This window comes from Nyctibius grandis, chromosome 13 (assembly GCF_013368605.1).
Source record: "Nyctibius grandis isolate bNycGra1 chromosome 13, bNycGra1.pri, whole genome shotgun sequence".
NCBI classification, from domain to species: Eukaryota; Metazoa; Chordata; class Aves; order Nyctibiiformes; family Nyctibiidae; genus Nyctibius; species Nyctibius grandis.
In genome coordinates, this window is record NC_090670.1 from 16,718,973 (window position 1) to 16,735,135 (window position 16,163).

The 16,163-nt window shown below is 40.0% G+C and overlaps 1 protein-coding gene across 2 annotated transcripts in view; it reads right to left on the bottom strand.

Moving 5' to 3' along the window:
- The window catches only part of TENM1 (teneurin transmembrane protein 1), a 250,817-nt gene that overhangs the window by 93,700 nt on the left and 140,954 nt on the right, over positions 1 to 16,163 (bottom strand). The window contains exons 11-13 of one of the 2 annotated variants that reach the window (XM_068412162.1): positions 4,686 to 4,871; positions 3,503 to 3,526; positions 1,021 to 1,167 (exon numbers count right to left, since the gene is read on the bottom strand). In XM_068412162.1, coding sequence (XP_068268263.1) covers positions 1,021 to 1,167; positions 3,503 to 3,526; positions 4,686 to 4,871 — 357 coding nt within the window. The remainder of the gene's footprint in view (positions 1 to 1,020; positions 1,168 to 3,502; positions 3,527 to 4,685; positions 4,872 to 16,163) is intronic. The other variant, XM_068412163.1, reaches the window with a different exon arrangement.

Here is a 16,163-nt window from a genome sequence, read left to right on the forward strand (position 1 = left end):
AGCTGCACAGCTCCGAGTATGGGGGCAAGCACGCTGTGAAGGATGGTAATAACTAAAGGAGAGGAAAGCAACAGTCCTTCTTGCCTGTCCAGTAAATGAGTATTCCTGAAATAGATAGGAAAAATAATTAACTCTGAGAACAATCAGTGAGGAACGTTGTGTCTGTTTCAAACTTATCAGTGGGAGAAAAGAGTCTGGACGTTTTTCCTGAAAAAAATGCACTAGCTCATGTATTAGGATGAACTACTGGAAAGGAGGCAGAGACTAACTCATGAAAGAACTATGCTTTTCCCAGCAAACCTAAAACTTGCACAGCCTTAGAATGAATCAAGACTACAGAAGTCTGAGGTAGGGAGTGTCTAGTGCCAAATGCCCTGGTTCAACTGGTGGAAAAGAGCCAATGATTCTTTCAGCACAAGGCTCTGTTTATGGTACTTTAAAAAACTCCTGCATACTTTCTACACTAGCTTACTCAACACTCGTTCAAATGTAGGTCCAGATAATTGCAAGAACTGTGCTGTGTCTCAGCGGAAGCATTAAGAAAGAGATTAATGTTAAAAAAGCATCTCTAAATGTATGCTTTATGCTTGCAAATGTATTCCTTTAATATTAACATAAGACTAAACTCTGGATGCATTCTGACAGGCACAGAGGTTTTTCTCATTTGTGTGTCTATTGGCTGTCTTTTCTGCAACAGATGAGAGAGTTTTATTGAACATGAGGTACAGAAGAAAGGAGATAGAAGAAATTACTTGTTACATGTTTTTTTGGTGTTCTTTTTTTAAAGAAAAAAAAAAAACAAGTACTGGGACAACAGGTATGGCACACACATAATTTTTGCCTTGAATAACATCTGGCACAAGGGTCTGCTCCCTCACAGATGAAGTCAGTGGAACAACTGCCTTGAGCAAACAAACATAGACATTCTGTGATGAAAATGAAAACATACACCAAACCTATAGATTCAAATGACAACCAAGGACGTGACAAATAAACAGAAACATGAATTATGTTTCATACCTCCATCATTGTCCAGGTTATCTCCACACGCCATTTCCATGACAACGTTACACCCTGAGCCACTCCAGCCCACTTGACAAACACAGTGCCACCCATTCTGATCAAGAGTGCACCTCCCATTTCCATAACAGAGACCTGGGCAGCCATCTAGAAAAGAAAACATAAAAAAGTAGCTTTCATGGAGTTTTCTTCTCTTCCTTTACAGTTGTAATTATTCTTTAACATTCTTTCATATAGTATTATACTTTCTGCCTTCAAATGATCACCGCTCTCCTGAAAGCCATTTATATTTTTGGCCAAATATGGAAAAATCCCTATCCTGGTCCCTCCCTTTGCTTGCCCAAAAGTCATTTCTCAGTGAGGAATGAGGATTTTTTAGTGCGTAACATTTTGTGCACAGGAAAAAAGTGAGTAGACTTATAAGAAGATATTTAAGAGTCTGCCATGTCCATCTCTTTCTCTACTCATTGAAAAATAAGTTGTAGATCATACAGGAAGGTATATACATAAATGTCTATATCAAAGATATACATGGAAAATATTGTTTAAATGACAAACTGGCATTTGTGGACATAATCCTACACATTGCGGGGAGTGGAGGTGACCTTTTTATTCTGTTCACAAATACTCAACGGACTGAGGAAAAGCCAATTTCATTTACGCTGCAATACAACTCTTTCCGCAGAAGGCAAATGAGGGAGCATTTCCTTCCAATGTCCAGTTCCACTTCCTTCACATCACAGCCGATTCAAATATGATAAACACTTGCCCTTTAGTGGCTCTGATTCTAGATCAAAACTGGAACAATGACTGTAACATCCCCTGGGTTAGATACTTGTAAACTCGGAATCAATAGTAATTTGGACATTCTCAGCTAGATCTCTTGCCTACAAGAGTGACAGAGGAATTGTCTCTTGGATGCGTACACTCATGTCCATCTGCTTGCACTGTTCAGTGCCAGCTCAGACATTTGTCACATCCTCACCATGTTGCACATGGAGCCAAAGGACAATGGATAAAGTTCAGCAATAAGCTTAACAGCTCAAGTGGCATCCCTTCTAAGAGGGCTCCTTTCTTTTTGCCAGCACGGACATACAGGAACTGGAAGCCCTTCTGTACTTGATAGTGAACATCAACACTTAACATGTTATCAAAGAGATTTTTTTTTGAGGAAGAAAGAAGAGGCCTCAGTCTGCATATGCGTTTGGCAGCCCCAAGAGATAGATGCTCCAAAAGGGCTTTGGAGGAGCCCACCAGAGAAGTCAGAGAATCTGTGCAGCTGGTCTGTCAGGTTGTGACTTACAGCCCGGCACGCTGCACGTTGCCTGACAGCTTTACACTAGACACATCATCTCTCTCCTTCTCACCCTTGGCACAGTTTATCAATCGCATCTGCGAAGAGGGAGATTGGAGAGTCTGACCCTCTTGCTCGGAAGAACTGGAGGTAGGTGGCACCACGTTCTCACACCAGAATTCTGGAAGTTGCTGCTTTAAAATAGTATGAGGTTGTCAATCACCAGATATGCTACGAAAGCCAATTATTTGCCTCTTTTGGGGAGCTGGGGGCAAGGACAGGATGTGAGAGCTGTACTGGGTAACAGGGATGTTATTGCACTTCACTGTCCTGCTGAGTTAATTCACTTCTTGTATATAATTATATTTTGCTGCTGTGCATGGTTATCCTCCAAGACAATAAATGTAATCAAACAAATGCCTACATGTTTTTATTATTATCTAATTCTGAAGAAATAAAATAATAAACACATAATAAAACACCCAGGTCTTTCTGGAATATTGGTGAGTTTGATATTTCAGCTAGCAGCATTTTTGCGCAGGGCAATGTGCATCATTGCTCCACACAGTGTGGCCAGCACTGAGGGACTGCTGCCAAACTTGGGGACGGTACTTGCGCTGACATGACCAAGCAGGACCTGCGGCAAGGCACGGACATCAAATGAACAGCACCAGACACAAAACAACATAAAATGTAACTCTTGTATCAAATGATTTGAAGTTAACTATATCACATCTAGCTTAGACAGCTTTTAAAAAGGTGTACTTCTCTATCAAAAGAAACTTACTTCAAGCACAAATGACAAAAAACATGAACATTTTTGTTCTCATGGAAGACAGCATCAACACAAAGCTTTTTGAGCAAGCCCTCAGCTCTGTCATTACCTTGGAATGGTAAGCAAGAGCAAAAATCTGATTTGCCTAACATAGCACATCAGATGGCCACATAAAACATGCTTACATTGCTACAACTTTGCAAGTGAGTTGAGGACATTATTTGTTAAAAACTGCATTTTTTTCTGTAAGTGTCTGTCTGAGTGTATATATATCTCCATAAACAAATGTTTTATCTATTCTGGCAACTTAGCAGTACAGAAGCTCAGACAAAACAAGCAACACAGAACACTCCATTCCCAACACTTTTGTATCTTTTCATTATTCTTTTACAATGCTGATATGAAAAACTTACCTCGAACAGCATCTAAGTAGTGAGCTTAAAAAAGAAAAGAACAAAACTGAGATGGATTGAACTTCTGTACCCAAATGAAAATACAGACACCATTTGCCTATGGCTTGCCACCTGTTGGTTAGATAGAAAGCGTCTCCCTCTTACTGCAGTCAGATCTATTCCTGCTCCTGTGATCTAAACACACTGAGTAGGTCATCATTCTCCACTGGATGGAGAACATTTGATGCATTTCCATTTGACACAGAGGACAGCTTGGGCCACACCTGGCAGTGCCTACAATGTGAAGAGCAGCTCTATTTATCTTTTTCATTATTTTGGTCCTTTTCTGGATTTGCTCTACACAATCTTTAGCAAATTAGGCCGTTCCTCCTTCACGAACCTAATTCTTGATTTAGGAAATCTGATTTAGTAAATTCTAGAGCCAGTGAATGAATTATCTTAAAATGATCAAAATAAACATAAAACATTCTGCTTTTTTTTTCATGAAGCAAGCACGAAAGCTTACTCTGCTTACCTCTGAAACTTAGACACTCTGCTATCATAAACAATTAAAATGTTTATGAATAATCTTGCTTTGGGACATTTTAGAGAGAAACACTATTAGACTTTGGAAAAATCTGTTGTATTTCATGAAAAATATAACTATTACATTTTTATGGTAGAGTAATGACTTCTAAAAAGATCTGAAAGCTTTACCTTATCAGGAACATTGTTAGAAGACAGCTATAGGAAAAACACCTCTAGGTAATAAGTAAAATATGTAAATCCTCCGACATGAAGGCAAGAGATATAACGCAAGAATTACTTAAGCTGAATAATAGCTTCATCCCCTCACACCTTCTATTTCATAAAGATTTTTTTCCTTCCTGACTCAAAGTTCACATATGAACACAACCCAAAGGTATGTTAGGACTGAGATATCTTTCTTTTGTGGGTTTTTGCGTTTTTTATTAAAAATGATTAATCCACGTTATTTCCTCTAAACAGCAAGCTGCACAGAGTTGCTATTCCATGGGACAAGCAGGGTGCACCATCCATGCAGAGGCACCTTTTTACACCTGGCCTGGTTCTGCATCTCTGTTTTCCCAAAATGACTTGAATCAGACTGATGGCTATGGCAGATCTTTCTATAACTGGTTAAGATTTCATGTATTTTATTTCTAGAGGTAGAAAACGCCCTTACCAATGGTACAGTGGTCCCCTTCCCATCCAGGGCTGCACTCACACTTCCCGTCCTTGCACTGGCCGTGCTCAGCACAGTGAGAGTGGCAGGTACGTTCTTCACAGGTTGGTCCCACCCAGCCCTCTTCACACTGGCATATCCCTCTCGAACAGACACCGTGGCTGCCGCAGTCCAGGGTACACAGCTCTGCACAGGATTGCAAACATACGTCATGTGAAACAGCAGTTTTGTACGGCAAACAGACTTTGCACTGATACTAAACTTAATCACTTCTATATTAATATTACTCATCAATTGGATCAAATATTAGATTTCATCACCCAGTACAGACCTTACACAATATAGCTGCCTCCTTCTTTGGCAGTTACTTGCAAGATCATTTACTTGTTTGGGGTGGGGACTGCAAAAATGATGGCTTTGCATATGGTAGGGCAATAGATCTAAACCGGACAAACAATGACACAAAAAACTCCCTATTTCTTGCTGCTTTCAGCTGAGGCCTTTAATAACACCATGCCATATCCATTCCCAGGTCCCACTGGCTCAGTACTGAAATCTATTATAAACTCAAATATTGCAAAAGTGAGCTGAATTAAAGGATGAAGTGGCACATTAAATACACACAAGCAAAAGGTCTTTGAGATATTCAGACATTTGTAGGGATGCCAAAATGGCCTTCCCTTACAGTAAGAAGAGCCACCAGAAAGATAACTGAGAGAAAGAAGAGGAGCAAGGACCCCCTTTGACAGCACTATCAATATTACATGATGTACAGGCCATACAGATCTGCCTAGTTCTAAAATGGCTTTCAAGGATTAAAACTTTTTTTTTGCTTCCCGACTCTCATGAGTCAACTGCTAAGAAACCAGAAAAGCTGTTTCGGGAAGACAGGAGGACCTCCTTCATTGCACTCAGAACAATTTCTCTACCTGGGCATTGTAGAACACTTATCGTGAAGTGGAATGAAAGTCCCGAATTGTTTCAATACATCACAATATGCCAATTGCAATTCTACTTCCACTTAGACTAAAGTTGTTCTGTGAAAAGAATGGCTTCATTATAAATGGGTTCTATGTAGTTTGGATTTATTTAGAATAATTAGTGTCAAGAGACAGAATTTGCTTGTTATTCTGCAATTAACCTGCCACAGAAATGTATCCTCCTTCTTCCTCTCAGAAAGCAGCTGATAGCACTACAAGTGTAAGCCAAATAACTGTGCCTGCTCTGATTTCAAATGTCAGTGTTACGTATTTAGCTGTGGCAAGATTTTTCCCTTGACAAATTTTAAACAATGATCATTTATATCTTGGAACTATTGTATACAGACATTCTTAAAAGCATTTGTAGTGACAAATGCTGTCACTGTATATACCAAGCAAAGTTTTTAAAGTTTAAATTGAAATCTTATCAATTCCAATCATTTTCACATAAAGAAAAAAGCAGCACAGAAACAGAACTGCACAGTGACACCGCAGACGGGCTGGGCTCTGTCTCCAGTTAGAGTCTAGCCCTTATTTTCATTAATAGCCAGCGTGATGGCACAGAGTGCCATCGAAAGAATTGGTGACAAACTGGAAGAGCATGGTCAAACTCAAAATCACCTTCAGAAGCAGAAGGCATGGTAAAGAACCTAAGATAAAACTCAGTAAAAGCAACCGTGAAGCAGTGTCCTGAGAAAGTCAAAATCAGCTACATAAAAACCAATTAATTTTACTATTCAGACAGGGACTTGTGGCATACTGGATACAAGATAAACAACATTATCTGATGATATTCCTGCAAAAGAGTATGTAAGACAAGGGAAGAGACTGCTCTGCTATATTCAAATGAAAAACTCTGCTGAGCCTGGGGCGTTACCCCTTAGAAAGACTTGATTGCTGCCTGCTGATCATGTATTAATCTAATGCTTCATGCCTTGGACTGCCTGCCTGCAGGTACTGGGAAGGATTTCTTCCCCCTTGCTGCATAATTTTGGCTTGGCTTTTTTGTTTTCTTACTTGTGTGTTCCTTGGAAACCTGGGAGACTGCTCAGAGGATGACAGAGGGGACTTGCTCTGTTATTTCATTGGTACTGAGTTCACCCAAATACCTGCTCCTGTGATCAGGAACTAAACTGATCCCACCAGATCTGGGATCACAAAGGAATCACCCCCAGGCTAGACTGGCAGAGGACCACTGGTATTATTTTAACATATCTTTATAGCTTGGGGCATGGGCTAACTCCTGAGAATTAAATCTAACAAATTACCTGTTACTTCAAGGATTTGGGCTGCTAGTGGGATGCCTTTGATCTCTCCTGATCTCCCTCTACTTCATTATAATTATTGCTTTTGGTATTTTACTGAAAGTGGTAAAGATTGTTAAGAGGATTTTAAGAAATACTCTGTAGCTTATACTATGCTGGGGTAGATGGTTCTTTTGACCCTTCTGCATTGAGTGTCTACTACATAGTTTTTTTGCAGTTGTGGCACTGGCTTAGTTCAACTGACACCAAAACTTCAGGGAATATTGTAGGCATCAGTATACAGAAGTGGCAACGTAGGCTGTAACGGCTGAAGTGGAGAAACAAAGTGATACACAGAGCGTCTGATCAAGTTAGCAGCTCTTGCAGCTCCCACCACTTCTCTACTTGTAAATAAATCAAAGAACCAGCTGTGGAAAACCTTGAACACATTCCCACACACGGCATGCATGTCTGCCTCACCTCTGTCTGTCTACCCAGCAGAGTCTAATCACGAGAAACTCATCTTCCAAACAAACAAAAGAAATAGCAGCATGGAGCTGAAGGCAATGCAGGCACCATCCCTACCACAGGAACATGGATCTTGCACATATTCCTATTTTACAACCCCCAAATTAAATGGATCTTAAAATGTTTTAAAGTTTTCCATTGTTTTCCCCATGTTTCACACAAGAAATAAAATGTTTAAACACTATTTAAGCTCTTAAATTCAATCAGATTAATGAAGTGGAGATATAAGATTTCCTATCTCACCAAAAAATATCCTAGGTCAGTCAGTATATAATCTTCATTCACAAGGCTCCTTTTTTTTTTAATTCTATTTTCCCACGTGACATCATGCACAGCCAAACAAATTTTCCTTTATTTTTCACCTATTGGAATACAGTGGCTTCCTCTATCCCAACCACACTGTCTTGGAAAGACAACACAGTGGCACAAGTTCTGGACCCCAAAGTGGCTCTGTGTGATAGGGAAATGTTAGGTTAGTTGTCCTGTGCCCAATTATTCAGTTTTCACACCTCATTTCTGCCAGCAAGTCAGGGCACAGTAACCAGATACCAGTAACTGAGTAAAAAGTGTGTGTCAAACCTGTTCTGGCAAAGGAATGCCAGAATGATCTTACCTAGCTCTTGCCTTTCCTCCTAGTAATGCATTTTCCCCCCAGATATTTAACCTAAATCTTCTTTGATGCAAATCAAAAATAATTCTGTAGGCACCAGAGGTAATGAAACCTGGTTTCTTAGTCTGGACCAGACACTTTCCTCAGTTACCCTTGTTGTCCTCCTGCTCAGCTCACTCATAGTTCGTGGTTACTGAGGCCAATCTTGAGACTTACGTTTGTTTTGGTGATTCAAATATAAGGCTTTAAAAATGCTGTTTACTATGATAATGTATTCTTCTGCCATGCAAATCCAAGATTCTCCCCAGACTTCTCATGCAAAGCAAGGGATATCAAGCCTAACATCATCCTATTAATGCTGTGGTAGCACCTGCAGCTTTAATCCACAGCTAATTCAAACAACTAAGATTAAAAAAAGCATTATCAGTTCAGGTTGTCCTGTTTTTAAATGCAAAACAATTCCTTAGCTCCTCCTGTAGATAAACAAGGACAGAAATATCAGCATAGCAGGGAGCCACATTAGCATTTGTGTTTGTATGGAGAGGCTGGGTTCCACAGCAGACCAGACAAAATGAGATAGCTGAGTCAGTGGACAGTGACCAAATGCAATGGGAAACAATATAACAAGTTAAAATAGGTAAATAGCATCAAACAAAGCTGATGTGACAAAAATTCAGACAGCACTGAAGTCAGACAGCGAGTCAGACACCATGCAACTGTTCCGCTCAAAGGAGCATCTTCCTCCTTCCATAGCAGTTGGTCCTACAGGACTCAGAAGCACCCCAAAATACAGTAGGTGCTGCACAAGGGGCCAGCACAGCGGGGCAAGGGCTTTGAGCTGTGGGTAGGTGCAGCAGTTGAGACAGCCAAAGATGCCTCCTCTGATTGAAACAGCTATTCCACTCCTGCTCCTCTCCATCCATCTCCCAGCTCTGTCTGGAGCTTATCTGAAACTGTGGTGAGCCAATTCAGATCATGAAACTGCCAGATAATTATTCACTTTATTTTCTTGGGTTAATACCTGACAGCTTGCTGAGCTAAATCAGCCCACTGAGGGACCAAAGAAGCAACACAGGCTGGGCAAAGGAGGAGATGCAGATCACTGCCTGGATGGGGACTGTCCTGCTGAGGAGCCACAGCCTGTGTCATCAGACAAGACTGCAGAGGACAAGAGCAAGAGGGAGGTGACTTATTTAAGGTAAGAAGGGAGGCAGGTGACAAGAGGTAATAGTTTGGATTAGAAAAGTCAACTCAAGGGCATTCTATCACAAGCCTTCAGTTGTGCTGTTACATTAACTGCCAATCACTCTCACGATGTACACTGCAACACACACAATTCATTAAGTCCCTCAACTGTGTTGGTGTTTAGGCTTGTAGGCTCACATAAAAGCCATCTTTTCTCTCCCATCCCTCTTTGTCCCTGGTTAGTGGATATATGCCTGCACAGCTTGCCTGCCTGAGCTCTAGGCAGATCTTGTGGAGAGTGGTGGGTTGAAGGCTGGTCTGTGGCTAAGAGACCACATCCTCACTAGGCGTGAATTTTCATGGCTCCCACGAAACCACCAGTCACGGTAATTCACAGTAATTCACGGCCCTGTTTCAGTTTTTGTACCTGTACGCTTTGCAACCAAAACAAGGTTCTCTAAGTGTAGGGCTGGAAAGCTAATTTCCTTATTTAAAAAAAGCTCAGCTGTGCAGACTCACCGCAGGCAACGTGCTGGCAAATTGCTGGGAGCTGGCCTCAACCGACCCCTGCAGCTTCTTACAGACTTGCATGAAATACAGTCTTTATCAAACCTAAATTCAGAGTCCTTCAACTTAAACCAATGAATGAAGAAGAGACTTAAAAAATGTTCAACTCGGTCTAGAATTTTTACTGACATGTCCTTAATTCTGAATGCTCATTAATTACAGTGGAAGAAGGCAAATGTGAGCCGTGAAGCATTATTTGTACATAATGCTCGAGAAGGAGACAGATATGTTGATCATTCCTGAGCTAATCTAAAAAGCATTAAAAATTCACTCCACACTCTTCATTTTAATTACCTAAGTCAACAATGAGTTCTTTCAAATATGTTTAGAATAAGTTTCTACTTATGTGATATGAAAAGGAAAATTAAAGCTAAATATTTTATAATTTATAATGATAAGGGAAGATTTTAATGTTAATTTGACATGTTTCAGAAATAACTCTTAGAAAATCATGCTAAGAATACAAAACTATGTAAACAAAAGTGGTCAAATACTTGCTATGAAAACACTTTCATTTCACTTTTCTACACATTCAGTGGTGAGTCTTGCTCTACAGACAGTCTAAACCTTAAGTATTATATCCATTTTTTAATAAGTGGTTTTTCACAAAAATTAGAAATTAATCTATCCTGACTTTCACCCAATAAGCTTAACTGCTGGAGGCAGCAAAAAATCACCTATCTAGGCCTAATAAAGAAAGTTTTTTCAATTTAAATATACATTGCATTTAATAAGTGCATGATAATTTCAACAATGTTCCTGAGCTTTTTAAATTACCTTCCTGCTGTGTCCTGGAGACAACTCTGTTCCAGCTTTCATTTTCAGCAACTGACTTTATTAATATAATTTTTTACACTACAAAAAAAATAAAAAATTTAAAGTTTTAGGAGTTTCAAAAGTGCACAAGCTTTTTTTTTTTTTTTTTTTTTCAGTAAAACCTAATGGAAAGTTTTCCCCACTAGAGAAGGTTGCCTGAGAGAGTGCGCTATGGAGGTTTTATGTAGATACCAAGTTTTACACATCTGTACTAGAAGAGAAGTTATTTTTATGGTACAGCTTATATTATTTTCCCGATTTAAACAAACTCCTTTGGCAATCCGGATGTTATAACTGCATCTAATCTAGGCTTCTCCAGCAGCATCACAGGATGTCAGTGAGGTGTGCGATGTTTTACATCCTTAGCCAACCACAGCTATGCCAATAAACCACCAAGCTAGGGACGGTTTTGCTAGAGAGGCAACAGAAGGATGACATGGGCTATGCCAGCATTCAGTGGCACCTGCTCTTCAAGCCTGAGTTGAAAATCAAAGGGACTTGGAAGTGTCTGCAAAACATTAATTTTGAAGTCTTCGGCTGTCAGCTGCCAGGTTCTGTGAACATGTTAGCTCTGGCAAACAGAAATCAGGTTCCTGCGTGGGAGAGGCAGCAAAGCTGTATTCCCCAACAATTGCTGCTACACCTTTTCCCAATACTTCACACCACCAAGCAACACTTTATGGGAAAATGCCATAGAACTTTATGTGAAATTTGGTACAATCAAAAATAGATCAATATGATAGATCATCACTGAACGACCGACAACTGTTTGGCCTCTACTCCTCTACTGTCACCATACTAAAAAAACACACAGTTCTGACAGGTATCTATGTGCATAGCGCAGTTTACCTATTTTAATGTAGATTTATAGAAAACAGAGCTCCAAAGGACTTCACATGATCAACTATTCTTAATCATACCTGGCATCCCTTAAAGGCTCCCAGCAACAGAGAACCTATAACAGGACTAGGTAATCCATACCACCACCAGACTATCTTCACAGACAAATATTCTCTCAACCTAAATTTCTCTTGCTGCAATACTTCTTGTCCTCTCCATATTAAAGGTCATCTCACAATACCACAACAATTTGTGAGTTTGAGCGGTTTGTTATATTTGTGTGAATAAATTCAAAGCAACACTTTAACGTTAATTACATGAACACTGCAGAACTATTGCATTGAATTTATTCTCCATATACTTCCAAAATCTTTTCCACAGTCATTTCCAAAGATTCTGCTCTTGCACAAAGTGGGACTCGGTGGCCCATCCCAACAAAAGACACAAAGACTGAGATTCATCTCACCCAACTTGAGATATTTGTGTCTGAAATAGTTTTCTATTGCAGTCTGTTATCAGACTAGAATGTTGAAATTTATTCAGCTATTGATAATTATGCTTTCTGACACTGTCATGAAGCAGGAGACCGTAGGAAGCATATAAAGCTATGTTAAGGCAGAAGAGGAATGATTTTGGAAAAATTCTCAAGGAGAAAACAGGTCCTACTCCAAATTGTATTTGCCCTCATTTCTAGCTCTGAATAATGTTAGAGATGCTCATAAGTTATTACAACTATTTACAGTTTTCTGTGAGTTACACAAACTCCTTAAGCTCCTTAAATATCATTCTTTTCTTGCGTCTTCTTGATGCCTTCTATTACTCAGACTTGTACTAAGTACCCCTTTTCCCTCATAATTACATGACTAATACCCTGTTCCCTATTTTCTCTTCAGTAGATCTATTGCCTTTGCTATGAAATAAATTAGTGACTCCAGTAGATAAGTTTTTGGGTGGTCTCACTGACAATTGAAAAAAGCACAGCTGAAATCACTCTAACTGAATAAAGGATCGATCCTGGTGCTCTTCCTCATGTTATGCCCGGCATTGTCTCAGGAGGTGTTCTACCGGGAGGCAAGGAGGTACTTCAGGAGGTCAGGTCTTCCTCAGAGAGACAAGAGTTGCAGAAAAGTACTATTGAATAGTCAGTGGCTTCAGAACCAATGGGGCAATCTAAACTTCACACAGCCCTGACTATTATTTGGGATAATTCAGACGCAATTACCACACAATGATCAACTATTTCTACCACAGGCAAAACTTCTCCAAAACTTCTCCATTCTCCAAACATTGTTTCATTTTAAACCTTTCTAGTGTAAGCTTGATGCAGAAAGCCTGTCTGACATGTTGCCTCACAGATATCTAACTACCTTTCTTATCTTCTTACCACAGGCCACAACACAGAAAATAAACCCACTGGAACTAAAATGCCATATCCTCAGTGTTTGTTACTCAGAACGTTTCACCATCAATCTAGTGACAGTTTTAATTGCTTTCTGGAAATAATCCTCCCATTATCTCATTGAACTTGTTTCTGATGCATTAAGTACTCTATAAATAGCCCTTCTGACTTCTAGTAGGAAGGCTGCCATTAACACTATTGTGCATCTCAAAATATATGAATGTAATTGCATTTTAAAAAAAACGTAACGCAGCTTCTGATAATGCTACACCTATTTGAAAGTATCTTTTCCAAACTAGGAGCCTCAATTTCCTTGAAAATTTATTTGTGTAGAAAAGTAATCAGTGGACAGATAGGAAGGTCCAAAGGGCAAATACAGCAGAGGCGGGGGAAATGACAGAGAACCTTTTTCCCCTTCTTAGATCTTTTATCACACTTTTCAGCTTTATTTTTCATCTGATGAAGAATATTTTCCTCCTGATCCAAATCCAGTTTGTACATATAAAAAAACCTCACCCTTTATCAATTTCACTGTGGTTTAAAATTGTATTTTTACAGTGCAAAAATTTAATCAATACAGCCTGATGAATCTGGACTGGCAATGGTAAACATACTAACAGATATTTCATTTCAGGCAGCCAAAGCTCTGAGAATGGATACCACCGAAAAGGACTCTGTTTACCCAGCCACAGTACTGGTGTAAAGCAGAATACAATTATGCTGTGCTTGCCACACAAAGGACTTCAGCTGCAGAACCCGTCTCCTTCTTTGAGATGATACAGGTTGGCAGGTCGGACAAGGCCTTTGTGGGAAACATTTAAAATAAATGAGCAGAAGTGTAACCTAATAGCAAGGAAGATTAGACTGACACAAGAGTGAGGAGAACCACACAGTATTCTGACCAGGACATTTTTAAAATACCATTTCCCAGGTAAATGTGGAGTTTCTTTGTCAAATTTGGTCCTGTTTTATAATTTGTCTCCACTGTTTGATTTCAAGTTGTACATGTTGTAAAGCAGTGAGATTACAGTCGTCGCCGGAGATTCATACTCTGACTAAACAAGCTCTGAAATCCTTCACAATACACTGACAATCACAAAAGGAAATGCCTTGTAATGTCTACCTTGCTCAATATTTTATTTGATCAGGAGACTAGTAAGAAAGCAGTCCAGAACAATCTATCATGAACAATAACGAGCGAGATGAAAGCTATGAAAGCTACGCCTTTGTGTTCACTCACAGAGGGGAAAATGCAACCCACAGCTCCTCAGGCTGAAAAGCCAGTTGTGTAGGAAAAATGGGAAACCTGTTGAGTAAGTGACAGACCACACGAATCAGGAAAGGCATGAGGCAGCATATGATAATGATGAGAAACATGGAGAGCGACCAAATGGCTTGGTAGGGAAAAAGGAAAAGGGTGAAGAGATGGCTCAGTAGGTACGTTTAATACAGCTGTCTCACAGGTATAACCTGAACTAATGCAGCATCAAAAGGAAATATAGATTTTGAGACAACTGTTTGCAGCAAAGGTTCACCAGATTGCCTGAGTGGATCAGGATACATCTTTATATAAACACTAAATCTTTCATGATACACAGAAGTATTATTATTAACACTGACTGCTCAGAGCATAAAGTTTTCCACAATTATTTAATTAGTAAATTTGATTAGTAACATTCAGTAAAGAAGTAATGATTTATTTAAGCACTATTTGCAAAGAGTAGGCACCACCTTTAATTCACCAGCTTACAGGATGACCTCTGAATATGGGGTCCACTCACAAAAATTGCTCCAGTAAGTGCTTACCTCACCCAGGTTATGTGCTCTGTATGTTAGATGTATCTGCTGACTTCAGTAATGAAGATATATTTTACTTATTGTATCTCCAAAGGGCTGAAAATGATGAAAACGTGGACACTGGTACTACTTCTCAACTATTACAGGAACACCTATTCAGATTCACCTGTCTAAAAGCAATGGCAGCCCAACAGCGGCATAGATGCCATTGCTGCCCAAATCGGACATAGAGTTGGCACTCAGAAGGAAAGGGGATAGTGACTTGCAGAACATACATCAACACACTAGAACTGGATGCTTTTAAAAGGATGTACTTCCATTTTTATAATTTTTTTTCAGTGAAGAGCCAGACTACATGAACAGACAGAAACAGTGGATCAACTAAAATAAGCCTTAGGTACCCTGTGTTCCAAACAATCAATTTGTATCACAGTAAAGACTAATATGAGAAATTAAAGGTCATTACCAGCTTCTAAGTAACACCTCAGGTTCACAGTCAAAAGCAAAATGAGCTGAAGAAGCTGGTCTTGCTTCCTCTCTTTTCAGCACACGTAGTTTCTTGGACAAACCCAACAGCCAGGCATAACGAGCCCTTTCACAAACGCAAGCAGCGCAGCCTCAATTAGCAAAAGTCACACAGCGCTCAGTGACTACAAGTACTGCTTACACAGACAAGGAGCAAACATTTCTATGTTCATCGCTGCGTCGGTGAAGCTGAGTACAGAGAGGGATGAAGCAGCCCTCAGTAAATAAACCATAACTTCCTCTGTGTCAGCAGCACGAGCAGAAATAGCAACGTGCATCTGGCAGCTGCTGTTCTGTCTTGCTGCTGCTAAAGCAAAGGTGCAGCTCATGACTTGCATTTTTCCTGCTCCAGGGAGAAGCAACACCTTGGGTAGATGACCCTGGCTCTTCAGTGAGCACTGCTATCCCACTCCTCCATGTCCCTGGTACAACTGCAATAGTGCTTTGTCGATTTTAAGAAGTGAACGAGTGTCCTTTATTATTTTGCTTGCTCTCTTCCTTCTACGCTGCCTACATTTTTCCACTATCTCACCACTTCTCCCCGGTCCCTCCTCGCCCATGAAAACGCTGCTTTGCTGAGGCAGTTCAGTTATCCCCAGGACATGCTGCCCAGTCACATACCGCTCAAAAATACCTCGCTCCGCAGAGCTGACAGAGGCATGGCCAGGCTGGCCACCCTTCTCCCAGGCACTTTTGTAACGAGTGCCTCGGTGACCAGAGTAGGAGCTGAAAATACAAATGTGCCATCTGAACAATCAGCTTTCTGTAGTCCATCAGAAAACGATTTTGGATCACAAGGTGATAGATACTATTTTAATAATCTGTTTATAAAATAGCCAAGGCTTCCTAAAGTGAAGAGTGACATACACAAATGTACAATGCAGCTACAATACACAAGGAGTTTTTGCTATCACCATTGAAATGTTCTGTCATAATTACTCTAAATTTTATTTAAAAAGTATTACTTGAGCCTAAACTTTTAAGCAA